Raw genomic sequence first — 14,010 nt, forward strand, 5'->3', positions numbered from 1 at the left:
ACCTTAAGTTGTCTAAATCATAGTTTTACAGTTGTATGTTACATAGGTGCTGTTTCATAATGTTGCTACTAAAAATGGGACTGCTAATTCCAATACATTTGGAAGATAAATTCCCCATCCATCACTTCCTGAATGCTGGTCTGGAGTTTGCAGTTATAATACACATGTATACTGTAAATAGCATTTATTGCATTTTATTTCACTGTAAGTAAATCAAGAATATGGCATGATGAAGTAAAACATTAATTTCAGATTCTGATAAGGATAATTCGATTTTTTTGAAGAACTGATATTTAGGCACAGGTGAAAATATGAATAAAGGATCAGTGTCACATGATGCTTCAGAAATCTTTCTAATATGCTGATGCATTTATGTTTTTATCAATGTTGAAAAATGTGTGCTGCTATTCAAAAGTAAGATATCTATAATATTACAAATAATGTATATTTCAAATAAATGCGGTTATTTTTAACTTTCTATTTATCAAAGAATCCTGTGTCAAAGTTTCCAAAAAATATTCATATGTTTTCAGCATTCAAAATAATAAGGACCATTACTAATATTTAAGCACAAAATAGTAACTCAATGGTTTTCAAACCTGTCCTGGACATTTTGTATGTCTCTCTTATCAGACACACCCAATTTAGTTCTTGCTGTCTCTACTAATGATTTGAATCAGGTGTGATTTTAAATGAGGGAGACACATGCAGGGACCGGAAGCCTCCAGGACCGGTGTGAAAACTACTGTACAACTGATAATAATTCATATAATAATAATGAAACATCATATCAGAATGATTTCTGAAGGATCATGTGACACTGAAGACTGGAGTAATGGTGCTGGAAATTTAGCTTTGATCGCAGGAATAAATTACATTTCAAAATATTTTAATGCAAAACAGGCTATTTTAAAATGTAATATTTCATAATACTTTTTAAAAACTCTTAATTATTTCAAACTTTTGGCCACCAGTGTATTTAGCTACATAAAATAATGTGAACCAATTAGTAAATGTGTTTTACTTTAATAGCCTCACTTTCCTAACCACAGACTTGAAGGTCGAAGTTTGAGAATGATATTTTGTGTTTTAAGACTTTTAATCAAACACAATCTGTTTCAGCTTCATGAACCAATGAGATTAATTATCGTGCTTCAGCAAGAACCAATGCAATTCATTCTTGTGTTATGCAGTACGTTTGAGCTTCAAGAACCAATGAGATGAATTCTAGTGTGTTACGCAACATGTTTGAGCTTCAAGATCCAATGAAATTCATTCTCGTGTTACACAGTAGGTTTGAGCTTCTGCGAGAACCAATGAGGTCCATTCTCGTTTTATGCAGAGCTTCAGCAAGAACCAATAAGATTCATTCTCATGTGTTACGCATCATGTTTGAGCTTCTGCAAGAACCAATGAGATTCATTCTTGTGTTACGCATTGAACTTCAAGAATCAATGAGATTAATTCTCATGTCAAGCAAGCAGGTTCAGTTGAGCTTCTGTTTATGTTCACTGGTCGTTTATGTGTGAATAAAAGACCAAATTAAATCTTCAATTTATAAAGCGATCGACTTCCAATCGAGAAAATTTGGACTAAACCACTCAATTAGTTTTACTATCTCTTTATGAACTTTGTGAAGCATCAAAGTGGTAGTTTCTTAGCTCAGTGGAGGGACAAAAATCTCAGGTCTTTAGTTCAATTTCAGCTAATCTTAATAAAATATCAACCTTCATAATATATTTTTAAGACTCTTGTGATGATAAATCGACTTACAATAGGTTGAATGACACGTCTGCCATAGCCTGATGGGGTCTGTATCGTTTTTAATCGTACTTTTAAACTTCGGGTTTCGGGTAGTAACCCGAGAACAAAAAGAACTACAAAATTCGACAGCTGTACGGCATATACGTCACTTCCACCAACACCCACACTTCCTTACATTCGGACGTGCGAGCCCAACTTTGTTCGTCGGATAATATAGTCATGTCCGAAGCAGCACAGACAAATAAGAAAGAAAAGGTTTTGTTGGAGGAAAGCAATAAAAGGAAAAGAGAAAGTGATGGGATTAAAGGCAGGACGAGGATCAACATGTGACCAGCGTTTGCTCGTTGGCGTGAGCTGAAGGAGGCGTGCCCGACCGATGCTGTCCTGCTTGTTAAGGTGATTACCTACCACTCAAACATTGAACTGTCATTGAAGTATCATATAGATTCTGTAAAACGGTAACATATAGACTACTATAATGACGCTGGCTTGTAAACGTGACCATCGTGATTATTTGGCGTTTGAAAAAAATAAAACCCATGAAATTATATTCATATGACATGCTGAAACATAAGCCACTGACTGTAACGTTACCTGGGATGAAGACATTTCACACGCGCCGCCAGAAGAACTCTGAACTCCTCCTGCAGTGTTCAGGGGAACTGTTAGTGCTGCACCAACCCGCGGCGCCACTTTTATGAAGTTATTTGGCCCGCGCCGCACCACTGTATATATTTTTAAAACCCGCCCCGCACCCGCGACCATTAAATAGACATACGGGGTCCCCGGGTTATGAGACGACCCGCGCATCACTAGTTCAGGGCTATCAGGGTTGTCATGTCAACAAATGCACACGCGATGGCATCCCCTGTTGTAGGATGACAGCTCTTACGACAGTAGTTGAGGACATTATTTTTTCCAAACTGTAGGGGGACCCCGAGAGCAAAAGTAGCCAAGTGCTGCTTTAATTTGTGTTCTAAAAATGAAATGAATTCTTGCGGTTTTGGAACGACATGAGGGTGAGGAATTAATGACAGACCTTTCCATTTTTGGGTTAACTAACCCTTTAATTAGACTTAGTATAGACAAAGTATGATATGTGAGTAGAATGATTTTTATTTTTAGACATGAAAATCAGAAAGGTCAAGAGATTGATTGTCGCTATCATCTGAACTTGAACCCAGGTTAGCACCACTTGATAATTGCTTGATAATCTCAAACTGAAGCAGGTTGGATATAATCTTTGCAGGGCGTGTCTAAAGGGTTAAAGACCTATGTGATAAACAAATGACTTCTGTGTAACAGCGCATTAAAACTGAGTTGTTCATAGGTCTATAAAAAGTACTTTGGCATATTGATGGAGTCAGATAGATATTGTGGTAGTGAATGATTATCATATTTCATGGAGATAATTTAAAGAATACATTGGTTTTAGATTTCCAAAATATCATTGTAGTGCCATTGTAGCATAGCTACTTTTGGTATTTGTTTAGCCTATATAATGACAGATCGGTAGCTCTTTATTTTACAGTCCTATTACCCCTGTATACTTATACAATAAATAACTAGCTACAAACCCTGAACCTACTCCTAAACCTAACCCATGTAGTCAGTAATTTCATAGGTAAATACACATAAGTGCACATACTGTAAGATAAAGTGCAACGGCCTAAACTAGTGTTATTGATCCTACCTGGATAATAGTAATCATTGTATTAGCTTTGCGTTATTTCTATCTTGGGTAACACTATAGCTATAGCCTACTTTAAAATGATGGGTTAAAAACAACCCAAGGTGGGTTGAAAATGGACAAAACCAAAAATTGGGTTGTTTGAACCCAGTGAATGGGCCCATTCAAACAACCCGATTTCTAGGTCTGTTCATTAATTTAATTAATTTTTAGACATTGTTTTTAACATAGCATTAATGGAAGCCACATGAGGGGTACAAATTGTCATCATTTTGGAAAAAGCCTGACTTATGCCTACAATTAGCCTATGATATAAAAAGTCAAATTTGGTATGCTAAATCAAATTATGACAATACTTGAGATAAAATATTAAGTACAAATTGAAATCATGATGATAAAGGTATAATTATGACAGAAAGTCATGTTGACTTTGAGCTCACGATTGCGGTTCACGTGCTATCGGAATGTCGTAGTCGACTGTTGAATGATCAAATTTCTGATAGCACATGAAGGCAGCAATAGTAGGCTATGCCATCATTTCGAAACTTTTTGTCGAAATGAACGAACGAATGTCGTCATTTCGATCTTTTATCTCCTTAACTATGACGTTATGTTCTTTACGATGTAATCATGTTATGAGTGTGATAGATAATACTAGTAGGCCATGGACCTGTGTGTGTTCAAGCCAATAGCTGTTTTGGACCCGCCTCCTCCTCAACCTTTATGCCATGAACTCTGTTTGTTTCCCCTCAGTTCGCTTTACTGCACTCAGTCTGGGAATCGAGCTGATAAACGCAGCCGAGAGATAAAAGAAATGTTTTTTCCTTTCCTCCAGAAGAACCGTAGCGACCGACGCTTGAGACAGCGGTGTGTATATGGACATGTTTTCATTATCGCACCGTTTCTGTGAGGTAGGAGTTAGCCAGCCTTTCTCAGCACACAATGGGTGTTTTATTGACAATTCGTCACATGTAACAGCGATGGTGTCAGATTTCTGATTAGGACTGAGTGTAACCATGTGATTGTGTAATTCATATGTGTTTAATGGGAGTTGTTAGGTGTTTGGTGGTTTGAGCAGGGTTTGAGGTTAGGAGCAGCTAACGTTAATGCGCTAACCGGATGTGTCTTGGTACCGTTATAGCGTAAGGAAACCAAAGCTAGCGGTCGTCGTGATGTTTCCATTGGTTACGAAGTAAAGTTAGAGTCTGGTTGTTAAAAATGTTTTTTTAACGATCACAAACGTGTTGTTAAAGTAGTGTGTTTTCGAATTTGGGGTCTTTGAAGCATTGAAATGAGTATACTAACAAAATTACCCAAAAAGTATTATGGTAATGCGGTGTTTATTTTGAACTGCACCCATAATGACATATTCTTGGTGCCAAGTAAATAACGGGGTATCAAGAGGTGTGTTAGATTAATTCTAGTTGTTATGTTATACTATACAAAATATATTTCAAAATGTAAAAATATAAACTTTTATATATGTTTGTATATTTTATTAAAAAAAATGTATAATAGACTAGAACTTTAATGTATATTTTTAATTATAATTATACAACAAAGTGTATTATTATTTTATATTAAAATTATTACAAATGTTGCAAATTATAAACAATTATCCATAATTCCTAGGGATGGGCAATCATAGATATGTAAGTTATACATATCTATGTGGGCAACAGTGGTCGAGTACTCGAACGTGACAGTGACGATCGATCATGAAATCGATGATCGCCATGACATGACGGTTATCGCGGCATTTTGGGCGGTAATAGATGTGTGTTTGGTAGCTGCGTTTACTCATGCGTTCGGTTCCACACCGCGAGATAAAGTGAAACTGAAGCGCGCAGTGATCCGAAGCACTGTGAATGAAAAACAGTGCAAGATATGCAGCGCCAATCATATAATTATACAGCATTATGATGAGAACACGATTGTAATATAATGTTGTAAATTCTGTGCTTTAGTTCCCCGTGTATCAGCGGGCTGTTAAAGGAAATCCTCAACGAGAGTTGACGTTATAGCGCGGTCAAGTTCATGTGCGCATCCGCGACGCGTGCTTTGCCACAAATGCAAGTTGTAAGATTACTTGTTTAATACTTGAATATATGTTGTCTATATCTGATTGATCTCATACAGGACGGCGTTTGGTTAAGTTAATAACCAGCTAGCATCGCTTAACTTCATTCTCTAAATGCGAACAGTCCGACATTATCGAATATTGTTTATTTGAGATGGTCATATTGTTTTTAGATAGGCTATTTATTTTTCAAAATCATTGATATTATTAATGCTGCAGTGTTATTTTGTTCTTTTTTTAACAGCAGACCTATTTGAAAGATGTTTCTCATGGATTCAAAAACGCGCAGTGATGCTGTTCTCACTTAACGTTAACGTTAAGTGATCATGAAAAATAAAATGATGTGCAGCGCTAATTTGTCATTTAGGCCTACATAGAATTATAATGAGAACACGATTGTAATTGTGTTGTACATAATCTGTGGTTCCGTTGCCCGTGTATTTTGTTGTTGAGAGAAGAGCGCGTTCAAAAATAGTTTCCCTTTCAAACCATAAGTTAGCCTGTAAACAACTAGCATGGCCATGTTCACCGGCGCATTTGCGTCCTTTTGGGCAGGTGTAAATTGTAGGCATATCTGATTATATAATCTCATCTAGGATGCGTTTGGAGTTTTATAATCCGCTAACAAAACTCTGCAGGGTCCGATATTATTGACTGGATTATTGACTGTTGTTTATTTATTTTTAAACAATTTATTTTATAGTCAAATGTTCTTATTTGCATAGACATCTCATGTTTGTTTGTGTCAACGTCTTAAAATAGTTTCATATCTCCATGACGGAGAACCCCCCCCCCCCCCCCCCCCCCCCGCTCACGGTTAATCGAGGACTCGTTTTTGAGACCTATCCAGAAATTGACAAAAATCCCATCCCTATCCTTGGTTATTTTATTTGTTTAATTTTTTTTTTTACTAGGAATACCTGGGCCTATTGCACAAAACTAGGATAAGGGATTAAGATGGGATATCTTGGTGATCTTCTCATCTGTATGCAAAATTTAGTACACCGCTGTCCCTGAAGGCGCACTCACACCAAGAACGACACCGATAAAGAAAGATAACTGTATATATTAGCAGATAAATTGAGCCAGGATCACCAAAATATCCTGGCTTAATCCCTTATCCTAGTTTTGTGCAAAAGGCCCCTGGTGTCTTGTAATTCATTATAAACATTTGTTATATTTTATATAGCTTTTCTAGGCACTCAAAATGCTTTACATATAGAAGGGAGGAATCTCCTCAACCACCACCAATGTGCAGCCTGGATGATGCGACAGCAGCCATATTGTGCCAGAACACACCACACACCAGCGGTACACAACGGTATTGCTACAGTACTGTTTTGTGACGAAAGATATTTACTGAAAAACAAACACTGTTCAGAACAAACCATTCAGAAACGTCCAGTTGCATTATACAACTTCTTACTGAGTCTCTTCATCAGTGTCCGACTCCAGTTCAAACATGTAAGGCTAAGCGCCTTACTGACAATTTGTGACATTTTGTCTTCAACTCGGCCGTCGTCATTATGGCCCCACCCACCGACTCTATACACGATGTGATTGGCCCGTCCAGATTCTGAGGAATACAGCTCAGAAGGGTATTGAGAGTTCCTAGACGACACTTGCGGGCAGATTAAATTTGCTGCCGCTAGGGTGCGTCTAGATTTCTAGGCTAGTTTTGTTGGGTATTTTGTGCTGAAATTTCACAGCTGTTATTATGTACCACAACCATACAACGTTTTAGATGTTAATATAGACTTCAGAGTAGGGATGTCAATTTTCACAAATTCCCATGATCGATCGTCGTTTAAATTAACGATCAATTAATCGATTAATCGTTAACCATAATACTAAAATATGCGTGCACAGCAGTGCCTTATAGACAGCATGACAGGCCTATGTGCAATGCTGCTCAAAACGCCATGTTCTTCACCAAATGAATGAGAGGGATTTTTTATCTAAACAAAGAGCTATGGGATTTTAAAACTATTCGATGTTATTTATAATTTAATTAAATTACTTATTTAATAACCAAATCTGATTATTCAGATAACCGCCTCAGATCTGATTATTCAGAATGTGTGGACGCTCTTCCAAGAACAACGTGCTGAAACGTCACCTAAACCCAATTAATTCAAAACGATTTATTAAAATATTGTTTTCATTAATGTAATGTAATGTGACCGTCCCAATCATAGTTATTATTAGTCGTGCGTTGCTGTTTGAACAGCGCGAGCTGAAGCGGATGCGCTGAATCAACACCGGTAAGTTACACTGAAGCTATTTGTTAGCGCATTATTTAACTCAACAAAAAGCTTCCTATATGAGATTAATCAGATTTATATAAAGTTAACAAAATATTACAAATTATATATCTACACAAAATGATGCGAATGCACAAGTGAACTTGAATTGAGTTGCTGATATTCATATTCAGAATGGGAGACGCGCTCGTCCTGGAACAACGCTCTGAACACGGCACCTAAACCCAATGACTTTACAACCATTTATTAAAACAGTGTTCTCATTTCTAGTATATAATATGACAGTCCCAATCATCGTTATTATGCATTGTTCTGTATGCGCTAAAGCTGAAGCACTGAATGAAAACCGGTAGCCATCACTGACTGAAGCCATTTGCTAGTGCGTTTTATTTCGCTGAAAGATACGCATCCTATATGATTGATCACATATATAACGTTACAAAATAAATGTAATATTACAAATTACTTCTGCACAATCTGATGATAATGCACAAGTGAACTTTAACCAAGTTACATGCGCGAGTCAGAGTGCGTGACCGAGAACCATGTTGTGCACGCGCTCTCCCTGGATCAACGCAATGAAACACGGCAAATAAACCCAAATACTTAACAATCACAATGTTTTAATAGTGTTCTCATTAATGCTGTGTAATAGCCTATGACAGTCCCACTCATAGTCATTATTAGCTGTGCATTGCTGTTGGAGCTGCACACTGAAGCTGATCACCGCCACGCTTTTACTACCGCTCGCCTCAAACATTAATTATTAACCAAATACATCCTTATGAGATAAATCGGCTATAGATAGGCCGGCACAAAATAAACACAATATTACAACTTACATTTGTACAAAACAAAAGGCTGCGAATGCACATGCAAACTTGCAGTCATGATGAAGGTGTGACTCCAGCTGTAAAATGGTCCCTAGTAGAACTGGGGCACGCTCGCTTCATTTTTCCTCCCGTTTCGCGTTTGAGCCGCACGCACGCGCATGACCCTGCTTAATCGATGATCGATAAGTCTTATCGATCAAATGTCTTAACGACAATTAATCGATCATCGATTAATCGTTGACATCCCTACTTCAGAGAATTAAAAAAAAAAAAATTTTTTGGTGAAAATGCTGAAAAATTCATACTTAACATTCATAATTTAGCATGGCATCTGCCGTTTTCACCGAAATTTAGTTAAGCTTTAACTAGAAAAGTTAGCTTTAGTTGATGATAATAGTGTGGGATCTTTTTCACATGCTGTAAACTGTATTAATGTTTTGATGGCAACATCTGTATTAACTGGTTTTATCAAAATTATTTATTAATTTAAGTCAAAAATATCATTTAATATGATTATACAGGGAACAATGGTTAGATCAGGTAGATCAGTGTTAAGCAGCTTTCAGCATCATTACATAAACAATCATTTAAAAGCGTCGAACAATAGCAGACTATAGTAACTAAATAGGGTGGTTTGGTTAAAATCTGCCCAGGGCTATGTATCTCAAGGATTGTGAGCTAAGTTGATCTTCTTTGAGAATAACAAGCCTGGTGAGTTTTTGCTTAATTTCATGTTCAGGCCTGTCACTGCATGTTGTGAAAGTTTGGACGTGCCCACATTAAAGTAATACATCTCTATCTTTTTCTGGCCTGTGATGAACTCACAAACCTTTCGGTTTCTCAATTTCTCATGTTCACTTTTGTATTGTGAAAGGTTCGCGATTTGCCAATGTGGTGCGTGCTTGTGTTTTCAGGTGACTCGGACCAGATGAAGCCTCGTGTGAGATGATCAGGATGAAGTCCACACGGAGCTTCATGTTTTTAATTTGTCCCATCATGGTGCTGATATTCCTCTACTATTCCTCTGGCAGACTGCACCTACGGACCTCAGTGCAGAAATCTCGTGAGTAAATGAATGTTGTCATTTTTGTTTTGCAACATCGTGCAGGGTTTATCTCCAACACACCTGCCTGATGTTTCTAGTAATCCTGAACACATTGATCAGCTGGTTAGATGTGTTACATTGGGCTTGGAGGAGCAGCTGACATGGTTTTGTATTCATTGAGATGATTTTCAGGAAACAAGTGGTTAAGACTGATTTTGAATCGCCCCCTAAACCCTCATTCACTGTTCCCTACGTTAGTCCACTAGTATAGTTCACTTGAAAGAACGAATGAAAACGAGTGCGTGATTTCTGTCAGCCGTTGTGTGTAGATTATCGTTATTGCGGTGCTCGTGGGATTGAATGAGTGCACTCAATAACATCCACTATGGTTTCAGACACCACTTCAAATGGTGTCCCCTCAAATAATGCCCTTTTTGAGGGTATAGGGGGCGATTTCGGATTCAGCCTAGGTTTCAGCATGGATCCTTACTTTCATGAGCGGATCTTGATGCAGTTCATCAGCTCTAGTTAGTCACATGACTGAATCCCCTTACGTGTGTTTGGTGTCGTTTAGAGTAAATGTTTGACTGTGCTTGGGGATCTCTCAAAGTGCTATAGTGCAATGATTTCTTGGGGTTGTTTCCAGTGGTGTGCAGTGGTGTTTTTTTTCATAATTCAAATGTAAATTCATGTCCTATTTGCACTTAAATTTGTCATTTATTTCCGGTTAAATAAACATTACATTAAAAAAGGAAACCAAAAACAATTCTGTTTTGTATTTTTACATTAACTATGTAACTAATTTTATATTTAACACCAAGACTAATTTGATCATAAAAATAAAAAATTCCAAAATAGTAATTACACCAGTAACAATTTACCAATACAGTAAAACTGTATTTTATTTCAGAACTGATGTTCAGCTGTTGTTTTTAATAGTCAGTCAATCTCTGATAACACTGGTCATAGATGCAATGCATCTTTAATTTCACAGTCATGTTTTCATATTTTGACATGACATAAAGCGGTGATATCTAAGTGTGAGCTGTGGGATTTATTTGCCCGAACCAATATCTGTTCAATCATAACACTATGGAGGCATTGACTCCTCTCACGTGACTTTCCCCATTCATTCTCCGTTACCCCCCACCAAACCCAGCGCATGCGATAGGGTTAGGGTGTCTGTTTAAACTCAATGGACTCAGGGGAGGCAAGAGAGACATTGACTCCTGCTGTAACTTTACCTGCGGGTGTCACTGTAAACTACTGATTTATACACTTTTTAATGTCACATTTGGTAATATTTGCGTTGGTTTCTTTTTGTAATAGGGATTATTTACTTTCTTTCTCTTTCTTGCCTCCACAGAGGAAACACCCCTGGTTGTTTCCATAATGCAGAATGCTTTTTCATTTCTCTGAACTGTGAAAGGTCACAGACTTGCTTCTCTAAAAAACTAAAATATTTTTTTTCTTGTCATATCTGGATTTCCCCTATTCGTCACGCCTAAATTTAAGCCTGTCGGTTCAGCAACTATTATTGTGCTTAGTCTTCCTGTTTAGCATCAAATAACTGGTGAAGTCATAAAAAGAACCTGAAAAATGTTTTGCTATGATGGCCAGAGGAGGGAGCTAAAGACCCCATCATCACTGACCACGTTCACCTCCTGGATTCAGTCAAAGTTCAGTCAAGTAGCCAGCAAGCCAAAAACTTGTCAGCTTTGAAGCCAAAATGATACACAACCTGATTGTTGCTATGACATGCTTAATATTTCCCAGCACGTGTTTGTTTAGAAAGATGATGATCTATTTTTGTCTCTTCAAATCTTCAGTGTTCACTTTCGTTCCCACTACAGGTTTTAGGTGCCACACTAGATTCACAAGTGCAATGCACCGCTACCGCAATCAAAATCAGTGTAAAAATAGAACCACCTCAAATCTCAAATGAGATAATAATAGAATTCATTATATAACAGAAGGGATTTCAATCCTATAATTATTTTAGTTATTATATAGTTAACAACAAAGTACATTAGTACACCAGTACAATCTGTAACATTTTGTTAAACATTATTTATTAATTAATTCATTAAATGAAAAAGCACAAATCTATCATTGGTTCTCTGAGCTACCGACACTAATCAAACTCTTGTAATACGAGTCAGATAGTGTGACCAGTAATTGGTTTGACTAAACAGCATAAGTAAAAATATGCAGTCATTAACCATTTAAAGAGACAAAAAATAACTCTTGTTTGTTTCAGTCTAGTGGCTGATTTAAATCATATTTTGACAGATAAAACCAGTTAATGTAGACCATATGCAAACCTTTTTAACATACGGTGGAACTGGGAATAGTCTCTTTAAGTCTTATGTCAGCATTTGTTAGTAATTTAGTTGCATTTTGCTTTTTGGCTCAAACAACCGACAAAAGTTTCAGGAGGTCTTCTCTTAAACTAGGCTGCATCACACTCAAATTGTTTCACAAATGCTACCATATTGGTTACTGTGTTACTAGTCCTAATTTATAGTCTTTAATAACAGGAAATCATCTTTTATCTGCTCGCAATCACACGCAGGTTATGCAAGTGCTGCTGTAGATTGTTTTTTTGTTTTGTTGAGAATATTCACTTGACTACATCACATCTGAGTTTGGCCTTGCTGATTTATTCTGGATGTTTGGCAGAATTTTCAACCGGTTTTATTACATTAGATGGAGTTCAATAGATAAATGGTTGAACAACAATTTTCGTGTAGTCTGTCAATCACCCACTCTGCCGATCAAGTGTTTGAAAACATTTATGATTATTTCTATTTTTCTATATTTTAGAATACTAGTTAAATAAAAAAAGCTTCTTTGTCTATCCTTTGACATTCTTGAGTTTTTACACCATATTCATATTGAATGATTTTGCTGTGTCTGATCCAACTAATCCATTTCAACTGTTGCCCTTACTTTTTTTGTATAGAAATGCACACTTAAAATTGTGTCTACAAAACAAAAGTATTTAGCAGACGCTTGTTAAAGTCATGTATCATAGATTCAGTATACGATTGGTTTATTAGTGAATTAGTGATATTTATTAATATTATTTTTAAATGTATGCATTTTGTATTACCATAGTTTTGTTTGTTGCCTAGTTTCTCTCATTCATGGACCTGATTGCATTACAAATGAATGCTTTGTTTTATTCAAGTCTGTTCTGCATTGTACTCTTTAGGGCTGTTTTTAATGGGTTTAGTTGCAGTGTGCACTGTGAGTGTTATATTTGTTGTTTGAACTGCTAACCATGTGTGAGATGTTCATGACCCAGATCTGCTGTCATCACTCTAGTCCGGGTGCTGCTGTTAAATACTGTTTACAGAGACACTAAAAGCATCTGATCTTACTCAAACAGGGGTGATGACATGTCTTCTGGATGCTGAACTCGCACTCTTTTGTTTCAGAGGCTGGTTTGGATAGTTTACTCTCCGCGGGACGTGTAATAGTTTCAGGTAGAGGTACACCCTATACCATACCCTGCAAATAATGTTGGGAGATTCACTTTAATCCGAGGAAGACCGGGGATAGTTGTCACAAGGTGTGTGTGTGTGTGCGCGTGTGCGTGTGCGTGTGTGTTAGGTAGTATATTATATGAGGGCTGGGTTTTGACACAGTTTTTTTTCACGATTCGATTTTGATTCACAAGCTTTCGACTTGATATCAATTAATCTGGATATATATCAGGTACAGTACATGGCGAATTTTCTCAATAAAAATAAATCTCAGCTAATGCTGTAAAGCATACTGGGAGTGAGCTGGTACATTACTATAATATTGAAGGTTAAAATTAACTGATTTGTTTACAAATTACACAGTACCATGGAGAAATTTAATTCAATTTATAATGCTAACGTTATAATTACATAATAGTTTTTTCTACTCAAATTTGTTCTTTGAAATATTAAAACTTGATAGTCCGGGGGCCAATTCTGAAAAGGGCTTCTGTTAAGACTTTTGCAGACATGTTTTGGTACAAGCTGTCACCCTATTTTTTTGTTAGAAGACATCCATAGGTAAGATATTAGGGTGGTTGTCAAGCTGAATTTTTTTTTTTTTTGTGACGTGTACAAGTAATTTCAGGCCAATTTCTTTCTCAGCTCGACATACCAACGATAAATGTTGAATATCTTCACAACCGCAAGGACCATATACATAAAAATGGTATCAAATGAAAGCTAACACTCATGGGATGTCTGCTAAAGTGAACAGATGAACATTTATTGTACAGTATAAGAGAAAACAGAACTATAACATGAAAAAAACAATCTCCTCCTAAAGAGAACCGGTTTTCAAAG

The 14,010-nt window shown here is 36.8% G+C and overlaps 1 protein-coding gene across 5 annotated transcripts in view; it reads left to right on the plus strand.

The window, feature by feature from the left end:
• The first annotated feature begins 3,600 nt into the window (after window positions 1–3,600).
• st3gal3a (ST3 beta-galactoside alpha-2,3-sialyltransferase 3a) overlaps window positions 3,601–14,010 on the plus strand; it is a 46,547-nt gene continuing 36,137 nt past the window's right edge. The window contains exons 1-4 of one of the 5 annotated variants that reach the window (XM_067458884.1): window positions 3,601–3,638; window positions 4,208–4,365; window positions 9,546–9,694; window positions 13,120–13,167. In XM_067458884.1, the coding sequence (XP_067314985.1) occupies window positions 9,577–9,694; window positions 13,120–13,167 (166 nt within the window). In that variant the 5' untranslated portion in view covers window positions 3,601–3,638; window positions 4,208–4,365; window positions 9,546–9,576. Of the gene's footprint in view, window positions 3,639–4,138; window positions 4,366–4,481; window positions 4,647–9,545; window positions 9,695–13,119; window positions 13,168–14,010 lie in introns of those variants that run through there. The other 4 variants (XM_067458885.1, XM_067458883.1, XM_067458886.1 and 1 more) reach the window with 4 other exon arrangements.

This window comes from Pseudorasbora parva, chromosome 12, assembly GCF_024679245.1.
Source record: "Pseudorasbora parva isolate DD20220531a chromosome 12, ASM2467924v1, whole genome shotgun sequence".
Classification (NCBI taxonomy): domain Eukaryota; kingdom Metazoa; phylum Chordata; class Actinopteri; order Cypriniformes; family Gobionidae; genus Pseudorasbora; species Pseudorasbora parva.